The 14,139-nt window shown below is 55.1% G+C and overlaps 1 protein-coding gene across 3 annotated transcripts in view; it reads left to right on the top strand.

Moving 5' to 3' along the window:
- The window catches only part of HEPACAM (hepatic and glial cell adhesion molecule), a 74,478-nt gene extending 64,951 nt beyond the window's left edge, over positions 1-9,527 (top strand). The window contains exons 6-7 of one of the 3 annotated variants that reach the window (XM_044996755.1): positions 2,427-2,497; positions 9,391-9,527. In XM_044996755.1, the coding sequence (XP_044852690.1) occupies positions 2,427-2,497; positions 9,391-9,510 (191 nt within the window). In that variant the 3' untranslated portion in view covers positions 9,511-9,527. Of the gene's footprint in view, positions 1-2,426; positions 2,498-4,514; positions 7,697-7,730; positions 7,971-9,390 lie in introns of those variants that run through there. The other 2 variants (XM_044996756.1, XM_044996754.1) reach the window with 2 other exon arrangements.
- The last annotated feature ends 4,612 nt before the right edge of the window (positions 9,528-14,139 follow it).

Here is a 14,139-nt window from a genome sequence, read left to right as displayed (position 1 = left end):
GTAAACGCTAGCTGGGTCAAAGTCATGTACAATGGAATGGGTTCCCTAGGGAGGTGGTGGAATCTCCTTCCTTAGAGTGTTTTAAGGTCAGGCTTGACAAAGCCCTGGCTGGGATGATTTAGTTGGAGATTGGTCCTGCTTTGAGCAGGGGGCTGGACTAGATGACCTCCTGAGGTCCCTTCCAACCCTAATATTCTATGAAATAACAACAGGCTAGATTTTGTCCTGGCTTCCTGTATAGCAAGAGCACCAGGCTCTGTCCTGAGCAATTATTTCCCAGGGATGCACTAGCCACATCGTTATCCTGAATAATCAATGTGTGGGTCAAATGTCCCTGCCTGTGCTCAGGGTGCTGTGCACCATCCCAGAGCCAGGATTAACGGACTACAGGCCTAACCAAACCCACGCTTTTAACATTGAGACAAACCAGCAGGAAGAGACAAGCGTTAACAAACACAGCGCTGGTGGCTCCTGCCCACGTGTGCATACACAATTTCCCTTGTGATGTTTTGCACGCTCTTTCAGTGGTGCATTCTTTCAGCTATTAATCCTGAGCTCCCAGCATGGGGAGGTTCAGGCATGTAACCACTCCTCTGTGGCATCTGTTCAATGGAAGCCCTGCTTCACATGGAGGTGGGAAGTCTGTGGCTGTGACTGATGCACTGAGGACTTTGGAGCACCATGCTCTTGCAAAAAACTGTTTTCAGATTTCTCTGCTTTCTAGCTCCTGAGTCCCATCATTTATTCTGGCTTCTGCTTAAGACCCTGTTCCTTCACTGGGGCTCTGTACGCATGCATGAAACCAGTGTTGTGTCACTCGGCCTGTTTGGGGTGGGGGAGGGTACAAAGGGGCTTGTATAAGAACATAAGACCGGCCATATTGGATGAGACCAAAGGTCCATCTAGCCCAGTATCCCGTCTTCCAACAATGGCCAATGCCAGGTGCCCCAGAGGGAATGAACAGAGCAGGTCATCATCAAGTGGTCCATTCCCTGCAGGGCCGGCCCTAGGCACCAGCACTCCAAGCATGTGCTTGGGGCGGCACTTTCCAGGGGGCGGCACTCCGGCTCCTTTTTTTTTTTTTTGCTTGGGGCACAAAAAGTTGGGAGCTGGCCCTGAGCGGAGGTGAGCTGTGGCGGTGGGGAGGGCGGCAGGAAGTAATCCGGGGGGTGGGGGGCAGAGGAACCGCTCCTCCCTCAGCTCACCTCCGCTCCACTGCCGCCTGCTCCCCGGAGCGCGTCGCCGCTCCACTTCTCCCTCTTCCCTCATCAGCTGCTTGCCGCGCAAATCAGCTGTTTTGCGGCAAACCTGGGAGGGAGGGGGGAGAAGCGGAGCGGTGGCGGCACCCTCAGGGGAGCAGGTGGAGCAGAGGTGAGCTGTGGGGAGGGCCGCAGCAGGTAACCCTGGGGGGGGGGCAGAGGAACCACTCTCCCCCTCCAGCTCACCTCTGCCTCCTCCCCCGAGCACACTGCTGCTCCGCTTCTCCACCCTGGAAAGCCTGGGAGGGAGGGGTAGGAGTGGAAATGCAGAACACCCTGGGGAGGAGGCGGGGCCGGGGACTTGGGGAAGGGGTTGGAATGGGGCAGGGAAGGGGCGGAGTTGGGGCGGGGGCATTTTTTTTGCTTGGGGTGCAAAAAAACTTGGAGCCGGCCCTGATTCCCTGTCTCCCATTCCCAGCTTCTGGCAAACAGAGGCTAGGGACACCATCCTGTCCATCCTGGCTAATAGCCATTGATGGGCCTATCCTCCATAAACCCCTGGCTCCTGTTTGATTTTTCACAGACCATGAATCTGAGCAAAAAAAGTCCTGTTTCCCTTTCCTGCATCTGAGCCAATTTCTCATATGCAGCCCAGGAGAGGAGGGGTCCTATATGCCGTAGGCCACCCCTACAGCTGCTGGCTCTTTCTTCCTAAACTTTAGTAGCTGATTGCTGTGATCTCAGGTTCCTGCTATGATGCAGCCTTTGGGGGGCTGCCCACAAAGTTTGTCTAAATATTACACTTGGGAGGGAGCCAACTCTGCCACTCCTGATCTATTTTTTGTGCAGCACAAGCATGCGGGGGCATGTTTTTACCCCGCTTGTGAGTGATTCTGTGCTTGGCAGCCTGTGCCTGCACTGCTAGTGTAATTCAACAACAGGCAGGATTTCCAAAATCTAGCTCAGTAAGTCTGACTGAATGGAGACTGGAAGATTGTGTGAACTTGCACTTTGAGTCTTTGTCCTGCTCCTGGAATCTAAGCAAAACCAGGAGGATTCTAACACCCACACACCGGGTCTGGCCTGGGCAGCAGCTGGGATGGACAGATGGACACACACATACACACACATACATACACACACAGACACACACACACGCTGTGTGCAGGGTCCTTCTCCAGTTATTAATCAGAAATGTCACCAAAGTTTGTTGCTGTTTCTGTACAGTTGAGATTGTCCCCCGCAGCGGAGAACATGAACGCAGGAATCCGGTCGCTCTCTACATCTTAAAGGACAAAGTAAGTGTTGTGCTTTGTAACCCGTCGGGTCTGTAGGCCAGTAATTTCACAGCTGTCCCCTGGGATGGCGCAGGGCAATTTCTTTCCATATAAGAGGGTGAGACAGCGTTGTTCTAGGCAAGGCAAGGCACGTTCACCTGGAGGCACGGGCACAGATCCTGGAAATGGGCTCACAATCCTGGAGCTGTGTGAAACACTTCCAGTGAGGCCCTAGCAACTTTTGTTACCAGCGCGAGTCATAGACTCGCTTGGCTGAGTCTCCTGCACTGCTTGGGGGAAGCTGTTTGTCTTGGACAAATCTGGATCAGTTTAGAGCCGTGCATGGAAATTGCGCAGGACTTGTGGTTTCAGGTGAAATACGGGGAGACCCAGACATTCTGATTGAATTCCTCTGAGGTGTGAAGTTTGTTTGAGCCAGAAACTCAAAGCAAAACTTGTGGGCCGTGAACCCCAGAGGGACGCACCCTGGAAATGGCCAGTCGAGCTCCTCCAAAGCAAAGTGCTGAGGTTCATCTGGCTCTAACAAACTGGCCATGCATGAGAAGAAGCTGTGTCAGCACAGGCAAGGGCGCATTTGCAGGTAGCAATGGGATTTGTGGCACCTGTGAGTTTGGCAGGTCCCAAGTAGCTGGCTGCAGTGGAACATTCAACCCAGGATATCAGACTGCATTTATCTGGGTATGGAGGAGCCTGGCCCACCAAGTGTACAAAAATCGCATGCCCCGGCTTTCAGTCCCACCCAGCTCCAGTAGAACCCCTCCGTGTAGCCAGGCCTCTGCACAGCTGAGCTTTTCCCATGGGCCCAGAACGTGGGCTCCTTTGACAGTGGCTGCTGGGCTCTTCTGCCCCAGTACTGCCAGGGCTGGGAACTCTTTCAGCATCCTGGGAGTGTATTAAGTACGTCCAGCAGCACAGCACTGGTGTGGCAGGATAGGCATCTTGCAGGCCTTCCTGCTTTGCTCAGCGTGACAGTGATCCCGCGCGAAAGCATCTCAACGAACCAATTATCAAACACGTAGGGGGTAGCCAGCCCCAGGCCTAACAGAGACAGAACAGGAAAGAGAAGTGACAAGATTCTTCAAAAACTGAACTCTTCCCCTCCTCCCAGTTTGCTAAGTCCCGAACCCGCCTTGGTAAGCCCAAACTTTTCCAAATCATTCTCCCCTGGCTGAACTGTGTACCCAAGGAATTTCAAACGGCAAGGGGCTTTTTTTCAGAATGCAACCTGGGAGGGATATAAAAAACAGCCTTAATGGCAGCTGACTCACATCCTTACCCATGGACTGTGGCTTCTTCATTTCTCACCTGCTCTGTTATTAAAAAGAACAAGCAAAGGAGACAAGTTCAGATTCAGCAATGCCTCCCCATCCTTCTCTGCCGGCTCATCCTGGCTTGTCTCAGTCAAGCATATTGTGACTCACGGGCGACACCTGCTGGTAGACGTGCAGAGAGCAGGGTGCTGTGGAGAAGCCTCCATGAGCACTGGGAAGCACTGCAGCAGGCATGGGCAGCAAAACACGCCATTCTGATCCTCTGCTGGCTGAAGCTTCCCCAGGGAGGGGAGCCGGTGTGTGCGATAATCCGCAGCTCAGGACATCAGAAAGCGCCATCTGAGCAGCGCTTAAGGGCATGCACCTCCTGGGAAACCCCGTCAAAAGTCTGGGGGTCCCACCCTGGTAGCTAACTTGATGCTGTTTACAAATGCCCTCTGGCATGATCTGTCCCCCCTCTGCAGTGGCCTGCGCTCAGAGGAGGATGGAGCAGATTGAGAACTATAGTAAGCCATGCTGTCAAAGGCTGCCCATGACTCCTAGTGCTGTGACTTGGGGCTCACACAAGCATTAACCCCTGCGTGTCTCTGGGAATGGAAAAGCGCTGGATGGAGAACCCAGCTACTGCATTCCTGCAGGATCTGCCTCTTGCTGGCTTTTAAGGCCTGCCCCAAGTGCAATGCCACTACTGTCTTTGCCCAGCTCATCCTGAACACTGCCTGTTGCTTCTTCTTGTGTTCCTGAAGGATTCTCCGGAGGCGGAAGAGGATTCCCCTCTGGATGCCAGAATCGCAGCCGAGCAAGGACCACCCAGCTATTCCAGCTCTCCTCCTGGCAGATCCCCAGGTCCTCCTGTTCGATCGGCTCGCAGATATCACCGCTCCCCAGCCCGATCTCCAGCCTCCTCCAGAACACACAAATCTCCGCCCAGGTCCCCCGGCTCTCCGGTGCGCTCCCGGAGTGCTACACGCATGCTGCGGACTGCTGGCGTTCATATCATCCGGGAGCAGGAGGAGGCCAACTCTGTCGAAATCAAAGCCTGAGAGCATCCAGCTCATGTGAACAGGAAGCTCCCGCTGCCTAGGAATGTGTCTCTAACAGGTGGCAGCGCGTTGGTTTCAGGCGTGTGTATGTCCGCGTGTTCCGGGTGGGGAATGGGGCCCAGGTACTGCCTGTAGATAAAGGTGAATCGCGTTGCTCCGCTGGCTGGATGAGCCCAGTTTAAAATTTACTGTAGCCTCAATGTTCAAGCTTCAGCGGGTTTAAAGACACTAATTTGCTATTTAACGCTCTAGAGCAATCCCAGGCAGCTCACTAAGCTTTGGCTTTCTGGGGAGTCAGACTAATTCCCCTCACACCTGAGATCTGTCCCTATGCAGCTCTACACGTGTATGTGTGTGCGTGAGAACCTGTGTGTGTGTGTGTGTGCAGCTTAGCATGAGTAGGCGTGTGTGAGCAGGCATGCTTCCGAGTGTGACTAGGTGTGCCTGTCTGCCTGAATGTGCCTCTCCGTGTGACATTATGTGAGCCTGTGGGCAAGTACATTTTGCACAAAGCATTGCGGGGCTGGTTTCGGAGCTGTGGGAAGGGAGCGGAGGCCCAGGACTCTCAGGACGCTGCTTGGTGAGTCGTTGCTCATTTACAGAGCTGGCTGCGGGGCTGGCAGGCCCGTTAGAGGCGGCACGCTGCTGAAACTAGTCCATGCATGTGCCGGAAAAGCAGGCAGAACGAAAGGCCACTGGGTGGAGCTGACAGCCACAAAGACGCTCACTGTGGGTCCCTGATCATGGGACCAGTTCCACAGGGCCCCAGCCGCAGCGTACTTTAAAGCCGCCTCAGATCTCAATTTGCTGTGGCCCCGAGGGGGCAGCACCGGGGCTGAGAACAGCTAGTGCAGTAACCTTCCAACCATGCGTGTGCCCAGGGCTGCACAAGGGCCGGCTTAGGAGCTGGCTGTTCCAGTTGGGACCCCTCCCCACACCTATGCCCAGGGGGCTCCCCAGCTGAGGGGAACCTGCAGCTTTCCAGCCCTTTGCCCCCACCCGACAGCGCAGAGGGCCCAAAACAGTCACTGCTTCAGCGAGCGCAGATTCCTGGCCCCACCAGACCCCCAGCCTCGGCCTCATCTCAGCTCTGCTTGGGGCAGCAAAGCCGGTCAGCTTTGCCATCCCAGCAGGAGCCGCCCCTTGCCTGCAGGGTCAGCTCCACTGACTGTCACTGCCTTCCTGTAGGGCAGCCCCCCAGGCGGGGGGCGGGGGGGACTTTTGAGGGCCCGGACTGGAACTCCAGGTCACTAGCACAGCTTGGGGTATGTTCTTTTGCTGTGAAATAGCTTTATGTTCCGTCTCTGACATACGGCTGCACGGACCATGTTCCCTCGCAGTCCGCTTGCTTCTAGCATGCTGGGCCCTGGGATTTGCCTGACAGGTGTCTCGTTAGCCCGACGGCTGCCTTCCCTTCCCCCCGCCAGCTCTGCCATGTCTCTATTTTCTGTGAAAATTGCCTGCTCTTTACACGGACGTTCAGACGTGACACTGGTGCATATTCATGTTTGACTTCTCTGGGGACGGTAGCTTGGAGAAGAGCGTCCCCACCCCCAGCAATGTGTGGTGAGAGAAGCTGCCATCTAGCCAGGAGCGGTTAGGGGCCGACGTCCTCCTCACACCCGCGAGCTTGTACTGCATCCCTGTAAGAGCAGACACTGTTGACTAATAAACTAAACCTACTACCCTCCAGCCTGGCTGCTTTGCTCCATTCATCTGCCACCACTGCCAAACAAAACCTGGCGCCCAAGTCGTGCACGTCGCAGACAGACGGGGCTGGCCTGGCCGGGACCTGCAGCCTCACCCTCGACGTGTAGAAACATTTGAGGAAAAACTTTAGGGTGATTTTAAGACTCCTGAGCACCTTTAGCCCACTGTAGAACAGCTTTCCAGGCAAAACACGACCAACACGCCTCTCAGGTCAGGCGCTTTCTGCTCCTCGAGGAGGAGATGGGCTGAGCTGAAGGCCCAGAAAAACATCTCACTCTCTGAAGGAGGGAGCTCACAGCCTGACCCAGCTCTCAGCCAGGCCAGAGTAAATCAGAAGTGACTCCACCACAGGCAGTAGGGCTACACTGGGGTAAAGCAGGAGTGAATCTGGCACAGACAGTGGGTATCACTGCATCCTCTTTGCTGCTGCATGCCCCCATGTGTGTCTGCTGAGGGTACATTCCAGGGTTCGTTGTGCTGCAGGGAGGAACCCGCTCTTTAACTCTTCCCCGGTGAACAGTCGGAGAACTCGTCTGACCTCCTGGGGGGATTGTGGGAAACCACCGGAGGACCATCAGCACTGGAGTGATTTAACCTACATCCCCTCTGCAAAGCGGGCAGGTCACCAGCCCTAGGGAGAGCGGTGCCAGACTCCAGCCCACCGCCCAGCCCGGCTAGCTGGCCTGGGCTCAAAGCACCACCACACTCAGGGAGGGGATGGGGTGGAGCCCAGGGAGAGTGAAGACAGACCCTATGGGAGGAGCTGTCACCTCTGAGCCTGGGACACCCAGGAGGATCCTGAGCCCACAGAACTGCACAACTAGCCAGGAGTGCTAAGCCCCGGGCAGATTTCCTGGGACAAGTCCCTCGAAAGAGGGGTGATCCTGGGAAAACCTGGTCAGGTGGCAACCCTGCAATTAAAGAGCGTGAAGGGAAGGAGGGAGCAAAGTCCATCCTGTGTGCCATGCCCCAGCCCAAAGCACAGGGCAGGCAAAGCCTGAGCACAGCCGGGTCGACTCCACCCCACAGGCCTCAGGGCAGATCCAAGGGGCCTGTGGTCAGTGTCTGAGCCCCATCACCTTGGCAGACTGCTGCCAAGGGAGCAACTGGTGCCCAGGGGGGAGAGGAGTGCAGGCACCTGTGGGAGCTGGGCCGAGACCAGGAGGGCGTCCAGGAGACCCTTCAGTTTCACTTCATTTTTTCCCTTAGAAACCCAGCTCCTGTCTAGGCCGGAAACTGTGTGGGGAGCAGAGACCAGACTCTGGCGACGCTGCAGGAGGGAAGTGAGCACAAGCAGCAGCATTGGTGGGGGATTGTCACCAGGCCGTGAACCCCCTGGGGCCCATTTGCTGGTACCAGGCATTTAACGCCAACAACTCATTAACGCTTTGGTTAAAGGAAACCTGTGCCAGAGCCCCAGCACCCCTCTCCTTCCAGGAGCCGCCTCTGAGACACCAGGAAGCCAGGTCAGGCCTGGCGTGACTAGAGCTGTGCACAAAGCTGGGCTTCCAGTTTGCTGGGCAGAGTGAAAAATTTGGGGCGGGGTGGGGTGGGGGGGGATTTGTTTCAGGTTGGCTAAAAATGAAATTTTTTTCAGTGAACTGAAATAGCTGAAAAAATCAAATTTCTGGTTGAATGGAACATTTTGTTCAGCCTGAAACAAAGCACTTCGGTTCTAAGGTTTTTAATCTTTTTCAAACGTACCACTGAAGTCAAATATCACAACAGAAAGTTGTGATTTTTTCCAGATTTTTTTATTTTGGGTTTGGGGGTTTTCTTTTTTTTTGTTGTTTATTAGGCAGATTCAACCCAGATTTGGGAAACGTTTCCACCAACCCAAATCTGTGTTTTTGGTGAAAAAAAGCCTGGGCCGGAAGATTTTGCCCAGCTCTGATGGTTAATTCTAAGGCTGGCTCCAGGCAGAACAGTTCTCAGCCAACTTTGTCATGCCAAAGCCAAACAATAGCCCCAGTGCCTTGTGAACAAGCAATGGGGAATTGCTCATCTGAGAGCCTCTGCCACTGTAGAGCTCCCCCTGGGACAGAATCCTCCTTACAGCACACAGAGAATGTGGTCTCTGCTGTAACTGGGTGTGTATGAAGCAAGTCCATGTGCTTCCTTGCCTGCCCCACAGGACTGGCCAGCTCATGACCCCAGGGCTGGTGCTTGAAGGATGAGCTGATCCAGAATCTGGAGAAGCTGTTTATAGAGCTGTTTGTTGGACACACTGAAGAGAAAGGGGCACGAACCCCGCCAGAAGGAGAGGAATGGCCCTTCTTCAGGAACAGCGCCTGGCGTCTGTAATAGCCAGGGACTGGTGCTCACCCCGTCACTCCCGTCACTGGAATGAGCATGCAGGGGGTGGCTGGATCCAGCCATAGGTGAGCTGTGGCCCAAACGCTCGTTTGCTGGTTGGTGGACCCTTTCCCAGACATAGAGATGGCTGCAAAGTGGAATGGCTTTGGGCTCAGTATGCGGTTAGAATCGTTGGGGCAATTGGACTGTTTGAGGCTCCACTCCGCTGGACGGGTGCAGCTCTTGGAATGGCCCTCTCCAGATCCTAGCCAGCACTCGGATACTGAGCACACAGTCACTGCGGACATGTTCTCGGCAGATGCAGATTCCTAGGGTAAATCAGACAGAAAAAATCTGGGTTTGCAGTAAAAGTCTGAGGCCATCTTCTCCCATCGTAGAGGAGAGGTAAAAGTCACACTCGTCCTCCTTTGGGCCATGGGAGGAGAATGGGGATTCCTGCTGGAGAGGCTGCTTGGGTAGCTTCCTTCTTTTAAAATGAATGCATTACAAAGTGTGGGGGTAGGGGCACACGTCTGTACAGTCACACGACTGTACAGTCACACGTCTCTTTCAGCTGGAGCGTGGCCTGCCACATTGGACTGAGAGATGGACCTGCCTGCCGCTCCCCATGTCGTCAGCTCCGCTCTCCATGGCAATGTATGTGTCGCTCCTCCTTGCACTTTCCTCATTATGAGACTAACTTCGCTACAGCGGGAAAACAGGCCTCTTTCTATGTGTCCTAGTTTCTGTTCCCAGCTGTACTTGATGTAGAAAGGGGACAATATATTGTAAAGGGAGACCCAGCAATTAAAAAGCCTAAAGGAAATGCACAGGACGCATGTCTGCCAGCTTTTGCTTTTGGTCTCGGATGAGCAGTTTTGCTACCAAGCTGTCGTTTTCTTTAGATGGAGTTTAAAGGAGGGTGAGGACAAAGATCAGGGCCCTGGAAAAGCTCTCCTGGAGATGAGGTGGAAACGACCGGGATCATCACCGTAGAGTGGACACGGACAAGAGGGAATTAAGGCTGTCATGCCAGGGGAGTGGAAAAGCGGAAAGCTGTGGTGGTGGCTTGGCACACCCCACAAAGGAGTGGGGCTTCCCCGCTGCCCCTAGAGCCCCCCTGTATGGGGTTCCCACCATGCAGGGGCCTGATGGAAAAGGAGGGCAATGGGGGTCGCCTCTCCCCCGTCCTGGGGCTCCTAGATGTGGCAGGTGTGGGGCTTGTCCCGGGGCTGTTGGCACTGCCCTCTCTCCAAACGCCTGTTTCGTGTTTCCCACAGAATGGCTGAACCTGATGTTTTTTAAGTGGGCATTTCTGAGCATGCCGGTGTTGGCTGGAATAAGCACCGAGTGTGGCCGAGTGGGCCCTGCTAGCCCCCCACAGCCCACGCCTCCCAGAATGCCAGGGGAAGGGGGAGGAGTCAGAAAAAACAGGGCAGTTTCACATAAATGGTCATCGGGAACAACAGCCATTTTCCCCCGGTGTCAGAGTCAGCCCCCAACACAAGTGATTGTAAGTGGGACAGGGCCTGTCCGTACCCTCCGACGGCACTCACCAGGCACAGCTGGACCCCACTGTGGCATGGCAGCTCTCAACCGCCCCAGGGAGACGCCGGACACAGAATCAAAGCAGGGCCTGTGTCCCCTGCCTGGCACCTCGTCCATCTCCGACCCCCGGGTGTGGTGGGGTGAGCGCTGCCTGGCTCGCTATGCACCAGGGCAGGGCTGCACAGAATCAGGCCCAGTGGATTCCCAAGGGCAGCAATGTTAAATGGAGGAAAATCAACTCCCAGCCTGTCAATCCAGGTGACAAGCCCCACGGTGCAATGGCAGGACAGTATTCGCCCCTAGCTCGTGCAGAGAGAGCCCTTCTGTGTCCCAGCACGGCAGCCGTGCTGCATGCACCCAGCACAGCACCACACTGACCTCACAGAAGCAAAGTGTATAGGGGACTTTTGTTACGGAATAAAATGTTTACACTCTCCAGGGTTAACAGCAGGGGGTGCTGTCGCACACCCCAACAACAGGAAGGGCTGCAATGGGGTGGGGGGTCACTCTGAGGGCACAAGTGGCAGGGGCATTCTGGCAGGCCCCCATCAAACCCCCTGGCGCTGCCACCCCAGGACCCGCACGCCGCCAGGTAGGGCCTGTGGAGAAACGGCCTCCTCTGGCTGGTTGTGCAGAAGAACCCTTTCACACGTCATTCTTTGGGGATTCAAGAGCAGCAGGCCTGGGCTTGTGTCTCAGAGCCGAGGTTGTGACACCAGCTCTTGCCCTAGGGCTGGCCCATCTCACAGAGCAAGAAGAGCCCCACACATTACGGCTGGCTGGGAAGCATTCGTTGGTATCAGGGGGCTGGGAGCTGGCAGGGGAGGTTCTGTTTGCTCAGCTCGGCCTGTCCAGGGATGCAGCAGGAGAGAAGGAGGTGACCAAAGGCAGAGCCAGTCTGAGAGAAGCACCCTGACGCTCCATGCGCTGGCTGGCAGCAGCTGTAACCTGGGAACCGCTCTTCTCCCTGCATGGGAGAGTCACAAGGAGTCATAAGTGGGGGCGAAGGACCTCTCTGGCTTTAAGATTAAGCTTGATAAGTTTATGGAGGGAATGGTTTGATAGGATAACGTGATTTAGTCAATAGGTCAATAACGTGCGGCCACTGGTAATTAGTACCGAGGGTCAATGTTGGGATATTGAAAGTCTTTTTCCTGAGTGTCTGGCTGGAGAGTCTTGCCCGCATGCTCGGGGTTCAGCTGATCGCCATATTTGGGGTCGGGAAGGAATTTTCCTCCAGGGTAGATTGGCAGTGGCCCTGGAGGTTTTTCGCCTTCCTCCGCAGCATGGGGCAGGGGTTGCTTGCTGGAGGATTATCTGCTACTTGAAATCTTTAAATCAGGATTTGGGGACTTCAACAGCTGAGTCAAGGGAGAGAATTATTTCAGGAGTGGGTGGGTCAGCTTTTGTGGCCTGCATCTTGCGGGAGGTCAGACTAGATGATCATAATGGTCTCTTCTGATCTTAAGTTCTATGATTCTATGATTCTATGATAAGGAGAACAGGATGCAGCAAAAGTCTCTGCAGGCTCCAGGAAGGGGAGATCTGCTGGTCTGGGGAGTGGTAGGAAGCTCGTATCCTGAATCACTAAAAGCTACGCAGGGCAAAACACAATGGGGAAAGTTACTGCATGGCTGGGCATGGAGCTATGGCTGAGAGGTCTGCTCCTCAGCGGCTGGGCTTAACCAAAGGTTGTGGTGGGTTCTCCTTCACTGGCAATGCTTAAATCCAGGTGCACTTACAGGAAATCCCCAGAGAAGCCAGCGCCCCTCTGAGAGAGGGCTCTGCTACAGCAGTGCAAGGTGCTTTCCAGACAGGAGGATGGGATGTGGTCCCTGCCCCAGAGAGAGGTGGGCTGGATCCATGGGGAGCCAGAGGGGACGGGAGCATGCGAGGGGCTGGAGAGGTTTGGTGCCTGGCTGCTCTTTCCATGGGCCTCACAGGGTTTACTTGCTATTGTCACAGCTGGTTGTCAGCTCTGTGCAGGGGTCCCCAGTAGGAAAATCCTGTGGGATTTAACAGTGACTAATTCACCAATTAGCCACCGTCGCCCTGGGATTGCAGCTAGCAGTGTCTGCCCTGGCAACATTCGCATCCTTGCAGATAATGGACAGATGGCTCCCAGACTTCCCCTGCGGAGCTCTCCAATGCCTGGCCTGCAGCTCTGCCTTGGCTGGCGCTAGGGAGTTACCTCCTGAGGGTCCGGCTGTGCTGGAGCGGGAGCTGTCACTGCCAGCGCCGATCGAGTTAGCGTGGGTATGTCCGTCCAAATGGGAAATAGCAGTGGTGCCATGGCGGTGAGAGTGCTGGGGGGGGTGTCTAGCTGCCCCCATACATAGCTGTGGCCTTGGATGGGATTGTACACAACGAGTCCCTTCCCGCCTCCACAGCTACACTTCTACCCTTAGCGTATGAGCTCGGTCAGGGGCTGGAGCTGGTGCAGACCCCTTGGGGGGAAACGGGGCTTCTGTGACACCCTCTGGCCTCTAGAGGTGCACATGCAATTACTAACGGTCCCAGGGTGGCCCCCTCCCTCCCAAGCCCAGCTGCCCGGTACTGGCACAGGGGGCCTGCGTAAGAGAGAAATAAGACAGAAACCGCTGACCATCTCCAAGGCACCACAGCCTGGGAGAGCAGAAGGGGAAAGAATTCCAAAACGGAGAAAAAAACAATGCTTTATCATTGCCGGCCTGGAGCCTGGGCCTGGGATAATAATGACGTGTTTGCTCTGCCCTCTAGCACCTGCCACCCCCTCAACAATGAGTGACTCACACTCCTGGCCAGTTCCATCGGCTTTCACTGTGACCTGTGTTCTCGGGTGGGTCAGCAGAGGGTTTGTATTTACAGCTCTGCTGGGAAACGGCACTGAGCAATGGCCATTCCTAATAGCATCGTTGTACAAAGCAGATCTGTTCATTTCCTTGGCTCTCCGCACCCCGCCCTGGCCTGAGAGTACAGCACAACGCTTCCCTGACCAGCCGCGAGGCAGCCTCTCTGCAAGCCCAGCTCTCCGGCTCCCAGCCCTCGGGGAGACTGGCTTTCCTGGTCTCACAGCTGTTGTGCAAAGCACTGCACGCAACTAACCAGGGAGACAGAGGCTGCTCAGAACCCTCCATCCTTGCCCTGAGAAACCTCCACCTTCCCTTCTGTCTGCAGCCACATGGGGGACAGTCAGATAGCTCTTTTCTCCTGTCCAAGTGACTAGTAAATGGTTTGATAAGGCAGAGAAGCAGAGGGGAAACTGGGGCCCCCTTCTGACAGGAGGAATCACTTTACCATTAATGGCCATAGTGGCTTGGGAAGTAAAAGTTCCACTTTTCCTTGCATAAAACAGGGCTGAGTTTCTAAAGATCATGGTAGTATGGAGCCCAACCCACATCAGTGCTGGTGAACCTGAAGGTCTTGCAGCACTAGGGGGGCGACGAACATCCAGATGGCGATGGCCACATGTTTCTCCATGCTGAAGTAGGGTTCCCACATGTCCGGGTTTTCCCAGACATGACCTCTTCTATGATCCTCCAACCTCCATCCAGGTGGGTTTTTGAAATCTGAACACGCCTGTGATTTTGAGCTGGGCGGCTGGAGAGCAGCTGCTTCTGGCCGAGTGCCCAGCTGTGAAGGCAGTGCCACCGCCACCATCAGTGCAGAAGTAAGGGTCGCAAGGTATGGCATTGCCACCTTGTGAACCCCTTACTAGGCAGGAGCCCCCTGAAACGCCCACCCCAACCATAGGGTTAAGGAACACTTAAGGACTAAAGAGGCAAGCTCAGACTGG

The sequence above is a fragment of the Mauremys mutica genome, chromosome 22, assembly GCF_020497125.1.
Source record: "Mauremys mutica isolate MM-2020 ecotype Southern chromosome 22, ASM2049712v1, whole genome shotgun sequence".
In the NCBI taxonomy this organism is placed as follows: domain Eukaryota; kingdom Metazoa; phylum Chordata; order Testudines; family Geoemydidae; genus Mauremys; species Mauremys mutica.
The sequence above is the reverse complement of the archived record's forward strand: the minus strand, read 5'-3'. Positions and strand labels throughout refer to the sequence as shown.